This window comes from Psittacula echo (assembly GCF_963264785.1).
Source record: "Psittacula echo genome assembly, chromosome: 4".
Classification (NCBI taxonomy): domain Eukaryota; kingdom Metazoa; phylum Chordata; class Aves; order Psittaciformes; family Psittacidae; genus Psittacula; species Psittacula echo.
Window position 1 is genome coordinate 120,371,485 of NC_137738.1, and position 16,345 is coordinate 120,387,829.

At 41.6% G+C, this 16,345-nt stretch overlaps 1 protein-coding gene across 1 annotated transcript in view; it reads left to right on the forward strand.

Moving 5' to 3' along the window:
- EFEMP1 (EGF containing fibulin extracellular matrix protein 1) overlaps positions 1-16,345 on the forward strand; it is a gene marked incomplete at both ends in the record, with an annotated part of 49,790 nt that overhangs the window by 22,102 nt on the left and 11,343 nt on the right. The window contains one exon of the mRNA XM_080616352.1: positions 15,293-15,415. Within this exon, the coding sequence (XP_080472478.1) occupies positions 15,293-15,415 (123 nt within the window). The remainder of the gene's footprint in view (positions 1-15,292; positions 15,416-16,345) is intronic.

Consider the following 16,345-nt stretch of genomic DNA (forward strand, 5'->3'; position numbering starts at 1 on the left):
TTCCCACTCTTCTTTCTTCCTGGATCCAGGAGTAAGAGAAACATCTCAAACAAGTGTTAAACAACTTGTCCAGTGAATCCATTAGGGTCTGTTCCTTTCCTTCACCATATTAGCTACAAAGCTGTTTCCTATTTATTTGTGCAGGTCTCTGGAGGCACAAAGCCTGTTTTGTATGGGCATCTGTACTAACAGTAGTCCTGCAGCAGATCTCCTTCTACCTGTACAACAGGCTCCATGCTGCTGGTGCTTTTCAGTGCCTGCCAGTGACCTAAAGCCAAAAGACTCATAGAATCATAGAACAGTTTGGGTTGGAAGGGACCTTCAAAGCTCACCTAGTCTAACCCCCTGCAATGAGCAGGGACATCTTCAACTAGATCAGGTTGCCCAGAACTACATCCAGCCTGGCCTGGAATGTCTCCAGAGACCATTCACCACCTCTGGGCAACCTATGCCAGTGTTTCACCATCATCATTGTAGCAAATTTCTTCCTCAAGCAATTGCTAATAGCAGTGCACCCCTCCGAGGGCTGAAACGGTTAATGCCTCCATGTCCTTGGCTCCGCTGCCTACGTACATCACCATGCTCTGGGGAGCGCCCGCACTTTGTCACAACCACAAACAGTTTCAAAAACAACAATTTTCTTTACTTAGGTTGTAAAGTGCTTTTTCAGGCATTTCAGGAGAAGAAGGGATTGCCAGAGGAGCCTCTTCTCCTTCCATGATCACTTTGCAAAGCTGATTTTCTCACCAGAGTGTGTTTTGCCAAAGTATGTTTCTCTCCCAGCACTCCCTTACCTGTGTTCTGTGCACTGAAGATCGTCTCGAGACTTGCACAGGGCTGTATCTATTTTAGCTATGTTTTTATTGGCAGCTCATGTATACTACCCTGCACCCACGTGAACGAAATTACAGAGCCCGGACAACTTTTGTACAGAGTTCCTCTGGCCACAGCTTCTCTGTGGGTTTCGTTTGGCAGAAGTGATATCAAGCAGAAGTCTTTTCCCTCAGCTCCTGATGTAAACTAAAATACACCTTATAAATAGAAAATACAGGCACTGAGAGCATTGCCTTTGGGCAAACAGCCACCTTTGGGCTATGGGAAAAATCCAGTTAGATATGATTCATAAATATAATGAATAGGGTGCCATAAACTCGCTTTGCTCTTCACAAACAAAGGCACATTCTCCACCTTGAAAACTTAGAAGGGCAGAATGCAGAGGAATAGGGAAAGAAAAACAGGAGGAAAGTTGGGGATTTAAGGGAAGAAAGAAAAATGGGGGCTTGAATCAGAGTGGAAAGTGTAACTCTGAAGAGCATCAAATAATGTGTGGGGTAAACCAAGGGGCTTTGTTGGGCCCAGGATCCCTCTATGCCTCACTTGTGATGAGCTCCAGCTTTCATTTAGCAAAATGCAAAGTGTAATACATTTCAAGAAGTTAGTTTGTTCTTTTAAGCTCCAGTTGAGTTGAAGGCTTCTATTGATTACAGCTGGAGCTGGATCAAGCCTGAGCTGACTGTGTTCTCCTGGCAGACTCTCACTTGTAAATACCTTTCATCTCATCCAGCAGTGATAATGATGTGCTTAGATGATGTGGCAGCAATTATTTATCTGCTGTGTTAGGTTTTCTTCTTGATGCTGGCCAAGTACTCTAAAGTCAGAGCATAGAGAGGGATGCTTCCATTTTCATCAAATCTTATGATTTCTTCTGAAGAAATGGTAACAGCTCTGGTGTAGTTTAAGTAGTCGTTTGTTTCCTCACTCTCACTAATAAATTTGGGAGCAAAGAGCCCTATTCCACTATTTTTAGCAAGTTGAAACACATTACAAATAACCTTGTTATCTGATAGCACACCCCAAAGGAAACCCCCTCAAACCTTCTGCTTTCCCAGGTTTCTGAGCATCCTCCCTCCTAACCAAAGAGGAAGCTGAAAACAGGGAGCGGTGTCGACCTTGGTTGCTCTCTGACTGGATTTACACACTTGCTTAATACTGTGTAAATACTGGAAAATAAAGCATGGATCTTGTCAAATTTAAGAACTTTGCAAATAAGGAGCATTAGAAACAGCACTAACAGCAAATAGAGCTGAAGTATCTACTGCCAAGTCAGTGAGAGATCCCACGTCCTGCCTGGCAATCAGTCTAAATACATCCTTTCTCCCACTTCAAGTGACCTTTTCAGGTCAGCAATGTTGTGTGTTAGCTTAATATTTTAAAACTGGAACTTTACTGGTATTTTGCCTACTTTTTCCTATTTATTTTCTAAACAAATGCTGGCCACTCCCTGCTCTCGGTAACCTTTTAAGCTTCGCCAGAAGTCTGCAAAGATCACAAGGTAGAAAAAGAAAGCAGAGGAATAAAATCACATGCTCAGGCAAACAAAAGCAGGTTGCTGCATTCCACCATCCCCACAGCCCTGCAAGCAGGCTTCAGGAGGACTCTCCTTCTTCTAGGAAACGCTGCTGAAACCTCAGTTTCAGTGAAAAGTGCCAGGATTATGGTAGCACAGCATCTATTCTGAGGCAAACCCAGGTAACTTCCCAGCCAAAGGGAAAAAAGAGAAGAGCTGTCCCAGTTGCTACTTCTACTTGATTGCTTAAGGGCAGCTGGGAAGCGAGATTCTGAGCCTGAGAGCAGAGCCCATCATGGTTTTAAGGCAAAGTAATTTTGGATGAAAAAATAGCTCTCTCTTCCCAAGGAAACTTCTGGGTTTAAAATGTTCGGGTTTATTTATTACAGGCTCATTGAAAGAACAAAGTCATTTTTTGGTGTCTTTTTTGTTCCTGAACACAGAAAAAAAGTGGCAAAACCCCAGAAAAATCCTAGTTTGGTGCCAGAAATAATAGCAATTTTCAGTTTTAAGGGGTTTTTGTCAGGTTTTTGAAGGAACAACTGCTTCTCAAGCACCAACTTACGATCTTCAACGGACTGCACACCCTTAACTTACTTCAGTTTCCCTCCTTGGCCATCCCCACATTGCCACAGCCCATCATAACATCCCTTGGGCTCATGTGTTGCTCTTGTCATGTCCCACATAGCTGCACCCACAACAGGACATGTTCTCCAGGGCTACTCAGGGTGCACGGTACTACCTCGGCACTTGCTCTCTAGGTCTTCTTCTAACAGCTCTGAGTTTTGGACAGAGCCTTGGGTGACATGGTCTAGTGTGAGGTGTCCCTGCCCATGGCAGGGGGATGGAACTGGATGATCTTAAGATCCTTTCCAACCCTGACTATTCTATGATTCTACGATTATACTTTGAATCAGAAACAACAGCAGCAAGAGACAGAGGTTGGCAGGTACATAGGAGCTCTGTGGTCAAAAAGCGAGCAGCAAATCCACCATGGTGATCTAACCAGATCACACTGCTCATCTGTGGATAATAAACACTATCTCTACAAGTGAAAAGCAGCTGTGTTTGTAGGGCTCTTACGTATGTGCCTTGCTTTTCCCTTTCAAACAAAGAATGCATTAAAACTTCATTTTAAGCCCTCTTCATGTTAAGAATGACACAGAAAATTGGATTTTCCACTTGTATTCAAATGGAGAGCCAGCTAATGGGACTTCTCAAGGCCAGGCAAAAGTTTACAAGACACTGTTCCTGATGGTTTTGTTAGATCAGGACCGTACAGCACAGCTTGTTTGTGACATACTCCAACCGATATTGCCACAGAGATCTTAACCTTTGCACATCCACTTCACTTCACTTGAACTGCGCAACCTGAACATTGTGTTTTTCTATCCCAGCTCTTCCACTCCCCTCCCATCCCTAGAGTCTATTTTGGACCAAAGCAACTGATGTGTCTTTTTTTAAGTACTATTTCCATGCTTTGCTTCTATTGTTCTCTCATTCAAAAGTTGTAGAAGGCATGAACATGAATTTCTTTAAACCATTTCACTTCACATTTCACAAGATGATAAAATGAAGACCAGTGGTGCCAACTGTACTTTGAAAGTAAATAGGTTTTAAACACATTTCTTCAGAACAAGGCATCTGTGGGTACATACAGCAACATGCTAAAAGTATCACATAACCATGCAGGAAAAACTCATAACTAAATAATGCCTTCAAAGGCATTTCTGGAGTTGGAACAGCCTCAGGAATCTGCTTATTTATGTAGGGAACTGTGGAGATTGCAGCATGTTGGTACTGCCAACAGATAGGATGATTAGTGCTAAAAACAATATCATCATTTAGATAAGCCTTCTCCTTCTGATAGTTGCTATTGAACTCGAACTTAAATGTTCTCAGCTTGGGAACTACAGTTATAATTCCTAAACCAGCTCATTCAACCTGCAAAAGCTGAAAGAGATTTTATTGATAAAATTGGTCCCTTATATTAAGCATTTTAACTCTCTTGTCTTGTATCTTAGGTCCCTTGTACCTTAAGATCCCCTGTTTCAGTTAGCACTGTATGCATAAGTTCACTACCCAAAACTATCTAGCTGTTGTAGCTCAGGCATGGGTTGGATATCATATAGTGTCTGCTCAGTGCATTGGTTTGCTTGCTGTGTTAGTTAGGTTTTGTTCAGTTGATAACTAACTGCCCTTACTGTCAGAAGAACATGCAGACTACAGTAGTGCCAGCCAGACCAACCAGGTTTTCACCTGCCTGCATCTCCCATTGCAGGACCTTCGCCAGCAGCTCCCACACAGAGATACCTCCCTCATCATCAGGAGATTTGTGCTTCCTCACAAGAGGAATGCTCTGATTAGGACTAAACCACTTGAAGCCACGCCAATGTACCAGAAAAGCCAGATTTTCAGCAGGATCAAAGTTGGTTTTAAAGCATACTCTGCAGCACACAGTTTGGGTAGAAGTTGGTGTTTTCCTTTGCAGGGACCCAGCAGCTGCCAGTGCAAGTGCTGGGAAAAGGCTTGCAAAGATTTAATGAGCGATTCTTCAACTTCCTAATTAAATAACCACAAGGAGCTTTCAGGCCTTTATTTCCCTAATATTACAGGTTGTAGCAGTAATATTTTGTTCAGTCAAGCCTAGCGAAAGGAAAATGCTTATGAGGGTTTCCAAGGAGAGAAATAAACAAAATGGGAATGAATAGAGAACTTGGAACTTTTAAGTGTATGTAATTAAGAAGAAAAAAAAAAAGACATCCTTCAGATAATTCTGGAAACTATTAGGAGATATTCATAATTCATAACCAGTTGTTTGGTTTTCTTTCAAGCAAGGGGGCAGCTTTACATCAAACACTGACTAGCTTTTCCATTAACTTAAATAAACAAACCAGTATGCTTCAAGTTAAGTGAACATCTTTCTCTCTTCTTCCCCCCCCCCTCCCCTTTCTTTTTAATAACTGGGTGAATTAGAAATAAGAACTAGACATTTACTTTCAAATAGGAAATTAGTTTGCATGCTATTTCTTCATGTTAAAAATACTTTGGAACACTCACAAAAACAATGTTAAGCTGAATTTATGGAAGTGTTCCATATCAGTTTTGAAGATGCTATGCCAGATGTCGGGGTGAACTCTTTCATCTGCAATAATGGAATAGTTTAATCCACCCTTGTTGTTTTTGAGGATAGTCCAAGTGTATTGGTCATCATGGGTGGGTGATCCTCACTTAGGCAGGCATGAACCAAAAAGCACAAGTTGTTAGACCTCTAGCATCAAGTCACAAGAAAGCAACAGCAGGAAATACTCTACTGAAAGTAGAAATAAGCTATTGCAATGTAAATCAAAAAGTTTACCATTGTGACAACTCACATTTTGAAGCACTCTGAGACTTGGAGATACAATCCAGTAATTCAGTGCAATGTAACTTGAAAGGAAGTATGGCTCCATATATGGTCTCAGCACAAATAAAGCAAAAAATACATATTTTAAATTAATATAGATCAAAACCATTGAATATTTTTCTTTTTGATGAGCAGGAAGGCCAAAGTTAACATTGTGGTCTTCCACTGGGAGAAGAGTATCCTTCTCTTTGAGCAACTTTAAACACAGACATATACATTAATGTCTGTTCTTGTTTTAAGCATACATGTTGAAGTAACATTGGATAGAAAATCTTATTGCTTAATGTCTTTGAGGAATAACTTTTGTGGCCTAGTATCATACTAACACTGTTGTTATAGGAACCATACCACTTCCTTTTGGAATAATCACTTTAATTACTCTATTGCTTGAATGGTGTTTTATGTGTCACATTCATTTAAGCCGCTACGGTTGTGACTCTATAATGAAGAATATCTTTCTATCAGACACATTCCTACAAGCTGTGTTTAACCATGGCTGTACTGGTGGGGCCTGGAAAAAAGCACAGCATGAAGTTGTAATACAGCATTAGTCTTTCTCACTTGCCATACACACCATTTCCAGCATGGACAGCTACTGTGCATGAGGCAGGGAAGCAGAATACATGTTCAGGCACTGATTCAGGTTAAGCACCTCAACTGGTCACCACTGAAATGCTACCCTGAATGTAACAGTTCTAAATACAGTTTCGTATTAAGATACAGGACAGAAGAAGCATCTTATGCTATCTCTGCCTTCAAAGTCGAAACTCCCTCATAATTAAAAGCCATTTCCCTTTTGCAGTGTGATTTACAGCCTGTGGGGCATGCACTAGAGAAGGCAGGTAGCATCACAGATGGAGAGGAAAGGAAGTCATGCATCAATTCAAACTTTCATTCATTTCCCCCCCTCCTTTTCAGCTGCCTGCCACTCCCAAACATGTGGGAGATGTTCTAGTGCTGAAACCTATGGCTCACTTCTCCATTTAGCTATTTTCTATGCGATAAGTCAATTCAGTTTGGACATACCAAAGACAATACATAATGGTGACAAAGTACTGCAGTCCAGACTTGACTATTACAGCTTCATCCCTTGTTAACTCTGTTGAGTGACTAGAAGGATGCTTTTCCTGTACCTCCATAGGCATGAAGTCACTGTGGTTGGGTAACTTGCCTCACAGTAGTTGCTAACACTCCTCCAAATGCAGAAATCATGCATCAAGGAACTCTAAGTTGCACTTCATTTGATCTTCTTTGTACGTTTTCTATGTTAATGCTTTGCATGACTTCTATTTTGTTGTGCCATGATATCCATGAATACTAAAAGACAAATCCATAAGGAGCTTGCTTTGCTGTACTCTCACACTGCAGAGGGGAAGTGTTCTAGCACGCCAAAAGCAGTCGTGCCGTTTTTCATGAAAATCTCATTCATTTCAACCTTCTACCTCACATATTTGCTTAAAATGTAGGTCTTGGCTCTCACCATCTATTTTTCCTGTGCAAACAAGTATTGGTGCAGGTTACCTTCGCTCAACTATGACAACTTGTTACCAGGGCAAGCAGTCCAATAGACATCACATCAAAGAGCCAAAGGAAAATTCAAAGGGGAAGAGAAACAGAGGTAATAAAGAGGGAGTTTATGGGCTGCCACAGAGTTATATAGAACTAGAGACACTACCTCATGACACTACAGGGTAGTGACTGTATTTAGAGCGCAGCTCTTGCTATTAGGAGGTTTTGCCACTCCAGAAGGGAGAGATTTCCCTAAATACTGAGTCTTTTGGTACCTGCTGACCTGGAGCTCTGTAACAGATTCTGTGCTGGTATTTCCCACCACAAAGCGCAGCCTCCCAACACCAATGAGTTAAAAGTTGTCTGGGCATCCAGCCCAGATGAATAACATCCCAAATGTTGAAGGAAGTAGCAAGGGAAATAGAAAAGCCTTTGACAGAAATTGTTGATAGCTTGCTAAGGCTGGGGAGGGAACCAGGGAATTTGGAGGTTGCTAATGTTGTTCCTATGTGTAAGAAAGGATCAGGGAGGATCCAGGAAACGACATAGCAGTGAGTTTGGCTTCAGTTGCAAGAACAATGTAAGAAACATAAATAAGGGACAGAATGCTTGATTTGGTAAAATCAGAAGGGTCTGATTTCTTCAAGTAATTTACCTTCAGCCGGTTAGTTCTGGAAAACACTGATATAAAATGCCTTACAGACAGAGGGAAAGCTACTGAGGTGGGAAAAGTGGAAGGTTTTGTAGAATCCTGAGGTGAATTGTCCAGGGTACCTGCAGTCCTGTGCAGATCACTGTATGTCTGGTATCAGACTTGCTGGTGCCATCTTTATGTGGGAAGTGGTGTTTTGAGGTCAGATGAATCTATTAGAAAAATAGACCGAGTCATTTTCTGGTCTCTCTCACACTGAGAACTCAAAAAATTTAAACTGATTAACTAAAATATTTATTGTTTCCATTCAAAACAAATGGAGAACAGCTTGGCTGGAGCCAGGGACAAGTGCAACACGCGCATTGGTGGGCTCATTCTGGGATTAGATAAAGCATTCAGAAGCTGGTCCATCAGTGCTGCAGTAGGGGCAGAAACAAGAACTTGAATCCCATAAGTTTATTTTAAGAGTCCTCTTTTTGATCTGGTGGAATATTCTGCTTGCAAGATTGCTACAGACCAGAATAAAGCAACCTACAAACACTCTGTGACTTCTTTGAACGGATGAAAATCTATACAGACAGGGAGAGCATCAAGATGCTGTAGGAAACTACTGTAGGTTGAGAGAAGTGAGCAGCAAGAAGCTGAGCGCGCTTCACTCATAGGAGTAAGATAAACAAGTTGCTAACCAACGTAGCTAACAACTTGTTAACCAAGAGGAGTAAGATAAAGATACAATTATCCCTAACTAACAAGTTGTTAACTAACAGGAGAGTAAGATAAAGATACAGTTATCCTTAACTAACAAGTTGTTAACTAACAGGAGTAAGATAAAGATACAGTTATCCTTAACTAACTCTTGTTAGTTAAGGGCACAGTTCTCCAGCTCCAGCTCCAAGCAGGACACACAGGTATGCACTAGAGGAGAAAAGCTCTAAGTGGCTAAAATAGGATGAAGGATAGATGGGGATTGCATTTTCTTTTCCCTACAAAAGCTTGCAGCAGTGGGGAAATGCATCTCATGAATTTATGTCCTTCTCACAATGATACGAAGCAAATTACAGAGAATTAAGCTGTTGCATAAGTGAGCAAGCAGCATGAGTCAGGGGGTTTGGGAAAAATGAGTCACAGCGGGAAGGGAACGGAGCCAGGTTTGGAGCTCCAAGAGAGAGACTGGGAAAGAATTTTATGGATGTAGATAAGAGCCTGACAGAATGGATTGCAGTGGAGAAGGAGAAAAACTAACTAGCTCTAACCAGGGAACCATACACTAGATGTAGAGAAAGCTATAGCTAAAAAGCAGGTCGGGAAAAACGCCTGTACACAACTGGTGGTTGGAGTGGAGAGGAGGCTGCCAAAGTCAGCAGTGGAAGGACATAATTGTGTAAATCACTTCAAGAGGGAGCGCGGGTACATTTTTGGAAAATGAGGGAATCACTGGGTATAGCTATTAGTGAGGCTTGTGGAATTAAAACTATGAAATGCAAGTTGATTTATATTGTGAAGGAATACGGGAGCAAGCTCTGCTGCCCTCCAGGGTGCTCACATTATTGCTGTAGCACCCTGCAAACTTCAAACAGTAAGTGATGCACATCAGAGCATTACCTTCACCTGCAAATAGTTGCCAGTATCATAGAACCCCAGCCTGGTTTGTGTTGGAAGGGAGCTTAAAGCTCATCCAGTTCCAACCCCTGCCATGGGCAGGGACACCTTCCACTAGAGCAGCTTGCTCCAGGTCCCTGTGTCCAACCTGGCCTTGAACACTGCCAGGGATGGGGCAGCCACAGCTTCTCTGGGCACCCTGTGCCAGCGCCTCAGCACCCTTGCAGGGAAGAGCTTCTGCCTAAGAGCTCATATCAATCTCCCCTGTTCTGTCAGGTTAAAGCCATTCCCCTTGGCCTGTCCCTACAGGCCCTTGTCCAAAGCTCCTTTCCAGGTTTCCTGGAGCCCCTTTAGGCACTGGTGCTAAAGGTCTTTCCCTTTAGAAGCATTCTCTAGACTGAACAAGCCTGGCTCTCTTCCAAAATGAACTTCTAGAATAACCCTGCGGAGTGCTGCAAACAGTGGTATTTATGTTAGGATGAGTCACTGGGGTCTGATGGCCGTATGTACCACGGTACAGTTGAGGACTTCCATAAACAATTCTGAAAAAGCAGCGTGGCTTCCATGTAATTCCATTGAGAGACCAGTGTCCTCAGTTGCAATGTTCCTCCCACCCACTGCTCTATTGCCTCTGACTTTACATCAATTTACGGTTTTCAGATAGCCGTAATCATTACAACTTGGTAGAGCCCCACCCCACTTCACCCATTTGGGGAATGGTATGGTTTGACCGAGCACAAGCCTGCAGGAGAAGCAGAGTACAAGATCCATATAATTAAAGACTGGGTCATGATGCTTCATGGATCTGAATGCAGAGTGGTCAAAGAACCTGGATACTGTGGTTTGCAATCCCCAGAGTACTTGACTTTGAAACTGTCATGTTCTTACAGTGTAGTATTCTGGATGTAACACCTATAAACAACATATGGGGATTAAAGTATTCAATCCAAACTCATTTTACAAGTTCTGTTAATATTTCATAAATATTTAAAGTACAAATAAATCCCATAAGAAGCTTGTTTTTAAGTGGCCTATTGAAAGGCTGAATTATCATTGGAGTTCAATTATTACAATGATCAAAACACGGAGGTAGCTCAGCTCCATTTCCAAGTCAAATTAATCTGCAAAAGGATTGTTAGAGATGCTCAGGTTATTTCAAAGGAAACTTTCCAACTACACAGGTTATAACTGTCCAGAGAATAACTGCCTGGGAATAAAAGTCTCAGCAACTTCTTAGATCAGACCGAGAGCTACAGTGAGTGTAAGGATTGATCTGTATTTCACAGGTTGCATGAATCAATAACCAAATACCATTCAGGTTGTTTAACGATGTAATACAAACTTACAGCTCTTGTTGTGCTGCTCCCTACAGATAAACCTTTTAAATGTTAGCTGATTCAAAAAGAGAAAGAAAAAAAGGGTAAGGTTAAAAGAGGGACTCTTCAGTAGGGACTGCAGGGATAGGACAAGGGGTAATGGGTTAAAACTTAAACAGGGGAAGTTTAGATTGGATCTAAGGAAGAAATTCTTTACTGAGAGGGTGCTGAGGCACTGGAATGGGTTGCCCAGGGAGGTTGTGAATGCTCCATCCCTGGCAGTGTTCAAGGCCAGGCTGGACAGAGCCTTGGGTGACATGGTTTAGTGTGAGGTGTCCCTGCCCATGGCAGGGGGTTTGAACTGGATGATCTTCAGGTCATTTCCAACCCTAACTATTCTATGAGTCTAAGAGAAGATCACTTGCACCACTGGTTACCAGTGTGATTTTACCTGGGTGAACATAGGTACGTGTAACATCTAGAAGTGAAATTTAAGGCATGAGAAAGGATGAGGAATGAGTTGAGGGTGTTTTCAGGCATCACTTACAAGCTACTTGCTTAAGGTAGGAGCCTCAGCTATGGCATCAGCTTCTGAAGCACTCATGGGAACAAACATTATCATGATGACACTAAATTTGGACAAGAGGATGCAGAGGAAAGATGCTCAACAATGAGCTTGTAAAAGCCCATTATTTTCTTTCTAGATCTGTTTCTTATACTGCACTCATCACTGTGGTATCTTGAGTGCTTTCCAGTAGTGCATTAAGCAACATGACAAACATCTGTCACATGTTTGTTCTCTCACCCTGTCCCCAGAGACACAAGTGTGTGCAGTGCAGTGTCTTGTTTTAATTTTTTTAATTATTATAAATACACATGCACGTAACACACATGATTAAACGTTCGTGCCGGGGAGGAAAGGGCAGACAAATTTATCTTGCTCTTAGGATTAAAGCTGATGACCTCTGTGATCTTCCTGTGGGAGTTTCTATCACACCCAGATCCTTCTGTCTTCACAGATACCAAATCAGGCTGCTCATGGGTGTCTGAAGCAGGCAGAAAACAAACATATAGATCCTCAATACCCTCATTTACTGTTCACACTGAAGTGCAGGGATTTTGTCAAGAAAGATCAAATGGAATGAGATGAGAGAATTTAAGGAAAAACATGTGCTTTGTGTATCCGTCACTTCATCCCTGCATTTAATGCAGGCTAAAAGCAGGAATTGATGCAGCTTCCAAACCACTGTCACAGAATCAGAGGGCACCGTGCAAGAATTTAATGGATTGGAAAAGTCCGATTTAAACTGGGAAAATAATCCTGAGAGTAATGGAATGAAGACCTGGGAGTTACGGATTTCCACACAGAGAGGTCATAACTGGGAAAACAATCTGAAAGCTTAATACCAGAGTGCAGCCAGACCTTGACAGATAGACAGCCTACCCATTCAAGAGCCATGGACATGTAAGTGGGAATCCCAGATCAATACTGGCACCACCAGTGTAAGGTTATGCTATTTCATATGTGGAGAGAAGTGTGTGTGTGTGTGTGTATTGGTAGATAACTCTGCCTTGGCCACCTCAGAGAAAACTGGAGCTGATCTGCCTCATCCCAAGACCTCCAACATCGAAGCTGCTTCCTTCCTATGACTTCCACTCCTCTATTGCTCCAGTAACTCTCGGGACAGTTAGAAAAAAGACTGTTTCTCTAATGGAGGATGATTCAGGTCACATCGAGTGCCAAGAAGCTGAAGACTTCTCTCTGGGCCTCACTCAAAGGCATAGATGCAGAGATCTGTGCAGCAACATCACATTGCAAAATCCATCAGTGCTGCTTGCCATACTCCACAAGGGCTGGGCTGCTTCTGGTATCCCACCAATACAATTCACATTTGGCACTGTTTTCAGTGCTGAAAACTTCCACTCGCTTCCTCACCCTTGTATCACTCACAACAGTAGACATATCTGTAATTATTGCAATACTGGAGATGTCAGAACTGAATGTTCCAGCACTGAAACCTTTCTTGCTGCCTGCAGTTCTCCTCCCACTATATTTTACTTGAAGCACTTTAAGAGGATCTTTAGGCCATCAGGTTTCCTCTAACATCGTTTTCACAGATGTGAGCAGAACTCCTCCGAGCATGGCAACCTACTGTCCTTCCCCATGCAGGCTAGAAGCTGCTCTCCTGTCCACCTTTACTTCCCATCTTGAGTAAAGTCCACAAACAAACCAGTTTGGAGTTTTCAAAGAACTCCCATCAATTCCATGTATCCATTTCCCCAGCTTGCCTAGGGACCTGTACCTCTGTAAAAGCCATCCAAAGACAGACAAAACAGCAAAAAGCACCAGGACTATGCAGAGTGACACCACCGACAAAGCTCTTCTGAAGCCCACCAAGAACACACCACATACTACTCTGCTTTTCTGTAACAGACAGGACAAGCACAGCTAATACACAACCCAGTTCAGGATCCTAATTTGAGTAATAAGATTAGGAGAGTTCTAAAGGATTCCTTGAAGCCAGTCTCAAAAGGTTGTTCTAAACACAGGTCTTCGGGGTGATAGCATCAAATTCTGCAAGACTTTGCAGATCAGGACAGGGCCAGCAGTCAAATGCTGCTTTTGAATACTGGTTTTTCTTTCAGACTGAGCTTACCATTGGGACGAATCAAAGCCCCTCAGTGCATAAGTCAATCTAGTTTGCTTTCTTTTAGCTGGAGTAGCTTATTACTCCATAGAAGTTAAACTAAATGAAAATCAGGCCATGGATGCAAATGGCAACATAAGGATTTAATGAATTTTAACTGATCCATCTTAAAAGGCAACTCATGTTAAGTTTACTCATATATGAAGTTCTTAAAGATCAAATAAACTGTCTTTGTTCCAGCACACCCTGCACAAGAAGATTTTGAACTCTGTGACTATCATAGCCATCTAACTTTCAGCTTTTGTAGAAACCAGGAATACATTGCAAAGCCCAGTGAAGTCCTTGCAAAGACTTGCATGGAATTCCACCATGCTTTGGCTTGAGTGTTTAATGATGTGTCAGGTTGGTATGAGGCAGCAGCTCTAGTCCCTGAAAGTCTTTACACCTGAGAATGTGCTTTTCAGCTGTCAGGACAAAACAACACAGTCAGCAAGTCCTGCATCAAAACAGCAGTTTCAGGTATGATGCAGAAATGCAAAGAGGGGGCTAACAGAAAAGGGCTTTATTTTCCCTGTCAGATAAAGAGAAGATAGCTGTAAAATATTTGGACATTTGGGGAAAGGGCAAACACTGAGAATTAATTCAAACTGTTGATGGTTTATTTTTTATTGAATCTTGTGGTCAAAATTGTTTTCCTTTGCTATGAGAAAGAATCCATCATTTTTTCCAAAGCACCACCCAGAATCTGCCACTGGTGATGTTCTAACATCCCCAGTGCCTATACAAATAGAGAGGTCAGCTGAGATTTGTAAACTGGAGATCATAAGTTTGAAGGAATTTGTTTATTCAGCCTAGAGTCTCCAAATTGTGTCCAATGCCAAAACTAAAAAGTCCTCTCACTGTACTGTGTCAGGTTACACTAAAAAGCTCTCCAACATTTGAGATGTTCAGATGAGAAAGCAAATTGTAATGCCATTTTCAGCAACCTATTTGTCAGCACATGCAGTTTAATTCTAAGTACCTCCAGCAGTTATAATGAATAGGCAAAATCAGAACGGTGGGGTTCTGCTTGTAGAAACCTGCATTTAGTGTGAACTACCCTGAAAAGTATCAGTCTAGTATTTGTATTTTTAGCTGTGCTGTTCAAATGCAAACATACCTGAACTCTTTCCAAAGGCTTTAGCAGATTGAATTAGGGGAGTTTTCATGGGAATGACAAGAGACAGATCTCTTCCTGAGGAGAAGGCCACCACATACCAAGTTCCAAGTCCCTGTCCAAAGCATGGAGCATGGGAGCCATGCAGAAGAGATCACCAGAGCCTCTTTAGTATCAGCAAAACAACATTTCTAACTCATCTCATCCTTGAGAAAAGGCTGAACTATGTTTGCTGAAGTTTTCTGCAGTGATTCAGCATTCAACAACCAACCAGCATGGGAAACAAAACACAAGGCAAAAAAGTCAAATGATTAAATTATGATAAAGTTGCAAGAAGTTTACAGAATGTTTTATAGTGCTACGTACAAAATATTAATGGTATTTGACAAATAGAAGAATCTGAATGTTTAAAATAACCATATCTGAAAATAGTTACAAATGCAGTATATCAGAATTAAGAGTTATTAGAAATCTGATAAGATTTTACATCCTTCAAGTGGAATAAGCCCTGACATTCCCTGAAATTACATCTTTGGATATATTTGAACTTTACTGCCTTCACTTAGAGGTAGATAGAAGATACATAAAACATTTCAATAGGCTAAAATCTGTTTTAAGTAAACTTTATGACTAATATTGCATTTGTTTTTCCTATAAAGATATAGATGAATGTGCAACTGGAACCCACAATTGTAGAGCAGACCAAGTATGTGTCAATTTAAGAGGCTCCTTCAGCTGCCAGTGTCCTCCAGGCTATCAGAAACGAGGGGACCAGTGTGTTGGTAAGTGTTGCTCTGGACTAAATGCTTTTCTTTCATTATCTGCAGTTGCAAACTTTATATTGATTATAAAGCATATGGGTAAAATAGCTATGTAACTGTGAAATGCAATGGAATAGTCACTTTATCACAGGGATTAATCACTAAACCATGAAACTAGAAACTATTTTAAGTACAATCAACACTTGGAGTTGATATTCACAAGATTAATTTTGCTAACAGTTACCATTGTGTTTATTGTTTGTATTGGGGTATTGCCTAATGGCCCAGATACAGTCATAAGTCTACTGTAGCAGCAAAGCAGAGCATGTCTTTCCACTGACCTCAGGGAGACTTGAGTCCAGGTCTGCAGAATAAAGCTCTACCTTCACACAGCCCTAATCCCAGCTCTGCAGAGCCCCCTTGCACAGTCTGGTTCAGTGCTCAACTTTATGAGTACACATGAAAGAAATGGAAACTCTGAATGGAGGTATATGATATTTGCAACTTATAAACTGCTGCACTTTATTCGTTGTGCCAAAATAAACTATTAGCACCCTTGGGACCTATACAAGTATAGCATGAAATTAAATCCAAGTGCAGTACAAACACTGCATCTTTCCTATTCCATCCTCATTTGGGGACATTATGCAAAAGTGCCATTACCCTGTTCCTGCAGTCCTCCTTCAGCCTTTATTCAACACCTCCTTCATCATGATTTTGATGGATGAACTGCTTTTATGGGCACTCAGCCTTAGGTTTGTCGGAGATAATAAAAACACCTATGAAATAAGAGAAGCAAATATACACATCATGAGGTGATAGTCAAGACTGCCTCTTTGAAGACACAAGACTGCTTTTATGCAGCCTAGGAGAAAAGCATTTGGGTTTTTATGTCTTCAGCAGAACAGGAACAACAGAACTTCAGGTTTTCCTCTTTGTGTTCAGGATCTT